The following is a 6,000-nucleotide window of genomic DNA, read 5'->3' as shown; positions in this document are numbered from 1 at the left end:
ATCATATCACTCTATTTTTTCTCTGCATTAGGCTAGATATACCTAGTTCCCTTAACTATTCCTCACACAATTTATCCTGCAGACCCGGTATCATGTTAGTTGCTTTTCCCTACACTCTAGGGTATCAGTATCTTTTTTGTATTATGGTGACTAGAACTGGACACAGTATTCCAAATGTGGCCTCACTAGTGCAGCATAAAATAGTACTATAACTTCTCGTAGTTATATGAGAAGTTGATATTGATGCTATTCCTCTGCTAACGCAGCTAAGGAACTAAATCTCTTAATTGAAACCATTTCTTCCTTCCTTTTCCAATCCCCTTCCATGGCACAATAATCCAATCACTTTCTTAAGTGCTTTCTTATATTCTACATCTTCCAGAACTAAATCAGCTATATCTCTCATCTTAGTGTTTTCAGAAAGTGACAAAAGCATTTCTCCATTTTCTCCATGCTTTTATTACATGGTTTTATTACACCCGGATCATGTGTATAATGTTCCTTCAGTTAACTTTTGTCCAAGCAAAAATGCCCCAAATGTTCTAGACTTTTCTCATACCGATGTTGCTTGAAACACATAATTACAATTATGCCTTACTCATGGGATTTGATGTTTTACATCTGCCAAACATTAAGCTGTCAACTCTCAACACTACATCTCTGAGATCTTCTTCTTGGTTGGTTGAAGACAACTCAGACACCATCAGTCTATTTCTTTTGGTGGCGTAGTGTGGAGGGGGAATCCCATTATGTGTCACATTAAACTGCTTTGCATTTTCCATTTGGGTGACCATTCACTTTTCAGAAGCTCTTCAGATCACTTTATCACCCTGAATAGTCCAATCCCCGATTTACTCTCAAGTCAAGATCATTTTTCAAATTATAAACCTCTGATTGCAGCATTGATTCTTGAGAGACTTCTGTGAGAAAATTGTCCATATATTCCTGTTATTGACTTTCTGGTCTTTGTTGAGTTTGCAGTCCATACAATGGTTGGTCCTAGGACTGCTTAATTTATTCAAGAGCTATTGACTGTTTTTTTTTCCAAAGGCTTTTGGAAAATCCAAGTATACAATGACAAGAGGTCATCTGTATGGCTGGATCTGCTGACCTCTTAAAAACTATAGTAGTTTAATGAGGGAAGATTTAAATTTTGAGGATCTATGCTAATCCCTTCAGCTAGGCTTCATCCTATTGCTTAGTTTACCATTTATATCTATTTGTCTGGAATAGATGTTGAACTTTTTCAAGTTTTTCCAAATCTTTTTCTCCTGGGTCCTTTAAAAATATATTACAGCCTCAGGAACAGAACAAAAATTAAAGAAAAAAATATTTTTGGTAGATATTGAGCAATTTTACATTCTGTTTATTGAAGTGTAGAAGAGTAGATGCTTTCAGAACCAGAATTGATCTGTTATTGTTAAGTCTCTCAAAATGACCCAGAATATCCACCTGGGTATCTCAATTTGCTTTAACTGCCTCAACTCCCTGTCTGAAAAGTACAGGTCATAGCTCCACCTTCTGTTGTAAAGACAAGTGAAAATACCAATAATTAATTTTCTCTGATTCTCATATCTTTTTTCTTCTGTAATGGTCCAAAAACTATTCTGCCAGGTTTCTCTGATTCAAATAGAGCCTTGGTAGTACAAGGGTTTAAAGCACCCTGTTATTAAGCTGCTTAAGACCAGCTGCCTGCAATTACTGCAGGGTTCGAATCTCGCCAAGGCTCAAGGTTGACTCAGCCTTCCATCCTTTCTAAGGTAGGTGAAATGAGGACCCAGTTTGTGGGGGCAATAAGCTGACTTTGTATAAATATACAAAAAGGATGAAGGCTATTGCTGAGCACATTGTAAGCCGCCCTGAGTCTTCGGAGAAGGGCGGCATATAAATCAAATTAAATATATATATATATATATATATGTAAAGAACCATGTCTTAATGTGTTTTGCCATATGTTGATACAATGCACCTGCCCTCTGGAATGACCTACCCCCTGAGATACGCACGATATCAGACCTCCGGACTTTTCGTCGGGCCCTGAAAACACACCTATTCCATCTAGCCGGGCTGGCTTGATCCCATCCTCTCAGTTTTAATTGAATTCAGTTTTAATTGGGTTGTTTTAAATCTTGGGCCGAAATTATTTAATTGTTTTTAAACTGTTTTTAAATTTTATATGCAATGTTTTATTTCGGCTGTACACCGCCCTGAGTCCCGCAGGAGAAGGGCGGTATAGAAATAAAATAAAATAAATAAATAATAATCCTCTAGTGTTGTTTGGGGCTGATATGGTTGTGAGGCTTCTGTTCTCTGAGAAGGAAGACAGCTATGCCAGATTATGCCTCCCCATTCTGGGGAGGTCTCATCAGAGGAGCCACACAAAGGGTGTTTCCCATAAACAATATGGTGACAAGTATTTTACAGAATTCATACTGAATTAGTCATTCCCTGGGTCAACGACCACACTAGATGCTGGAGTTCCTGGACATCTCATGATAAATGGGCTTCAGGACTGAGGGCAGTTGGCTGAGCAACCAACTGCAGGATTAGAGGAAGAAAAAGTATTTACCTATTGCAATTACACAGATTGAAAACAAAAAAAACAATGATCTATTATTACAAATCAAGTCCAATGAGAAGAGGATATCTTGGGGTCCAGAATCCTAGGAACATATTTTAAGGAACACTGATTAGGCTACCTAGAGATGTGGTTTCCTTGTTTTGGAGAAATAAAATAAAGTTGTTTTGTTTTTAATTTTCATATATCATGGTTTGAGTCATGGTACATTGGCACCTGGGCAATGTGCAGTTTTGGCATCAATATAATTAGCTTATGACTAAGAATGCACAAAACATATGTAATATGTAATATTTTTTGTGCACAGAACAGTTGGTTTTGGTTGAATCAACACATAACCATTTTGGAAGCTTGGGATCACCTATAGAACAAAATTGTTGTATCGTAAACAGTTTGGCAGAACTTCTGGAATGCAATGGCTTGTTCCAGATTCAAAACAAAATTTGTTTTCTACTTTACACACTAGTTGTGCACATTTTGTAACAGATTTCAGAACCAACTGAAAAACTTCTTATGTATTACCAAATACATACTACCATAATAAATACCATTTACTCAATGCTCTACGTTTAAATCAAAGCAATTAAAGGACTTTTAAGTCCTATTAGAAACTTTTTAACGGATAGCTTGGAGAAAAAAAAATCTGTAGGTTCTTGTGTTGTGGATTTAATAAGACAAACACAACTTTTGGATTAATCAGAGACAATTTATATATTGCGCAATAGGTTCAAAGCTCTGTACATGAGGCGTTGAACAAAGACAGAAATTAGGTACAATGGTTTTATACCCTTCTAGACAAAGGATTCTGTTAACTCAGCAATTCATATGGTCATATACATTTGTCATTTTTAATTGACATTTCCTAATTACTGAGTTTCTTTGCAAAACAGTTATAATTCTTTTTGTAGATTACTGAAGCATAGACTCAAATCATCTTCTGACGATAGACAACTTTTAACTCATGTGGATCCCCTTGACCTAACCAACCTTTAAGCTGTATGTCATTAGAATATTCCTTTCTTCTGACAACTTAGAGGCCTCCTAGAGGAACCAAAAGGATTTTGGCTGAGTTTGTACTTTTTCCAACCGGATGCATTGCTTTTTAGAATAGAGTGAATAGAAAGTTATCCAGTGGTCATCTATCAGAGCCCGCTTCATTTACATTACTTGCATAGCAAAGCTGTATCATCATAGTAGACAGATGTTCTCCAGGAAGAAATAGTGGTATACACCTAGCAAATGAAGTCCTGTATTATGTTCCTTCCAAGTTACACCAGGTAGAGAACAACATGTGGTATTTTTTTCTCTTCCAATTTCAAATCTTTTCCATCCCTCTCCCCCCTAACTCTTGTTCTTTTTGTTTCCTTGTAAAGCAAAAGGAAGGCGAAGGAAAGCTTTTTTGAGATCAGCGTCCCACGAAGGCTGCAATTATATACCCCAAAGGAAGTAAACACGAAGCTGCGGCGAAGGGTAATGCTATATATATATAAAACAATCAAGAGTTCACCCGGACTTGAGGAAGATCTGCCTGAATTTCTTTGCATTTTTGTTGGGAAAAGGCTTTGCAATTTAGTCCCGCCCACCGTCACAGATGAAGTCAGAGCCTGGTCTGGGAGGAAGACGCCTGTCCCCTCCAGTTAAGTCCTCTCTCTGCAAAACACACGGCTCCAGGCCGGGGTCCGGGCTGAGACGGAAGCACAGCCGCACAAGGTTTTCGTAAACCTCGCGGTGCGTAGGCCGCTCTCTCCCTAGCGGGGCCGCCTGCCGGAGGCTGCTGGAGGCAGCCGTGGGGTGCGAAGGTCTCGCGCGGCTCGAGCGGCGGAGCAGCTCCCTCGGAGGGGGAAGCGCGCTTTGAACCAGGCGCCGGGAGGCAGAGAAGGGGAGCCATGGGGAGCCTGAAGGAAGAGCTCCTGAAGCCCATCTGGCACGCTTTCACCGCCCTCGACTTGGACAGAAGCGGTAAAGTCTCCAAGTCGCAACTTAAGGCAAGTCCAGGAGAGATGGGAGAGCGCCTCGAGCCCTCCAGCAGGCGAGGGGATTGGGGGGAGGCAGTTTCTGGGGAGCCCTCGAGGGGGAAGCCCTTTTGCTGCCCCCCGGCGGCGCCTTCCCTAGGCACTTCCCCTTTTTTAGCGGCCGCGAGGAGCCGTCCAGACACGGGTCAGAGCGGCAGGGAGGGGCGACCTAGAGTCAAGGGGTAGTACTGGTTCCATTGCTAAGCCCAGTTGTCCTACCTAAACTCTTCTCCACCTAGACAGCTTTTCCTTTACTTTTTCACAGTGAGTGGCATCGGGGAAAAAAGTTCACTGAACGATTTTGTCTTTTGGGCTCAGAGCTAAAAACAGAGAGCGTGTCCTTTAGGATGGGAGATGGAGGTGGTACAGGCAGCTTGGATGCCTTCCAAGTACGATGGCTTTTATAGGTAGTCCTTGAGCTACAACCACAAATGTTGCTAAGTGAAACATTTGTTAAGTGAGTTTGTCCCATTTTATGAGTTTTCTTGCCACAGTTGTTAAGTGAATAGTTGCATTTGTTAAGGTAGCAACACCTTAGGTTGCTACCTAAGTTAAGCGAATCTGGCTTCCCCATCAACTTTGCTTGTCAGGTCACAAAAACCTGATCACATGACCCCAGGACATTGTCATAAATATGAACCACTTGCCAAGCATCTGAATTTTGATCATGTGACCATAGGGATGCTGTAATGGTCATAAGTGTGAAAAACAGTCATAGGTACCTTTTTTCAGTGTCATTGTAAATTTGAATGGTCATTAAATGAACTGTTGTAAGCCGAGGACCACCTGTATTTTTTTTTTTTAATTTGATTTATATGCCGCCCTTCTCCGGAGACTCAGGGCGGCTTACAATGTGCTCAGCAATAGCCTTCATCCTTTTGTATATTTATACAAAGTCAGCTTATTGCCCCCACAACTGGGTCCTCATTTCCAGAGAGGTTTCATTTGTTGTATACTTCATAGAGGACCTTACTTAAGAACTTTGTTCACATTAAGCCATTGGTCGCTTTATCAGACTTTATTAAGTAGCAATAGCACTTAAACTTATATACCGCTTCACAGTGCTTTACAACCCATTCTAAGCGGTTTACAAATTCAGCACATTGCCCCCGACAGTCTGGGTCCTCATTTTACCAACTTCGGAAGGATGGAAGGCTGAGTAAACCTTGAGCCAATGTGGAAGACAATTGTGTGGATTCACACAACATGCTGGCCATAAAGCATATTTTGGAATCCCAGAGACTGGGGTCAGACAACACTTGAAGCCAAAACCAAATAAACAATGTAATTACTGAGTAGGATATCTGAACCCAGGTAGGATCTGGAGTTGATAACTCCTGATCAGAGTAATCTTGGGTTCTGTTTGGCAGAATCCAGAAATCAAAAGTATGTTATTTCAAGGTGGGCTTC

The 6,000-nt window shown here is 40.7% G+C and overlaps 1 protein-coding gene across 1 annotated transcript in view; it reads left to right on the top strand.

Annotated features, from left to right (window-relative positions):
- The first annotated feature begins 3,843 nt into the window (after window positions 1-3,843).
- SWAP70 (switching B cell complex subunit SWAP70) overlaps window positions 3,844-6,000 on the top strand; it is a 34,809-nt gene continuing 32,652 nt past the window's right edge. The window contains exon 1 of the mRNA XM_034417070.3: window positions 3,844-4,563. Within this exon, the coding sequence (XP_034272961.2) occupies window positions 4,465-4,563 (99 nt within the window). The 5' untranslated portion in view covers window positions 3,844-4,464. The remainder of the gene's footprint in view (window positions 4,564-6,000) is intronic.

This window comes from Pantherophis guttatus, chromosome 1 (assembly GCF_059756535.1).
Source record: "Pantherophis guttatus breed Tessera chromosome 1, ASM5975653v1, whole genome shotgun sequence".
In the NCBI taxonomy this organism is placed as follows: Eukaryota; Metazoa; Chordata; class Lepidosauria; order Squamata; family Colubridae; genus Pantherophis; species Pantherophis guttatus.
Note: the sequence above shows the minus strand (reverse complement) of the source record. Positions and strands in the feature narration are given on the sequence as shown.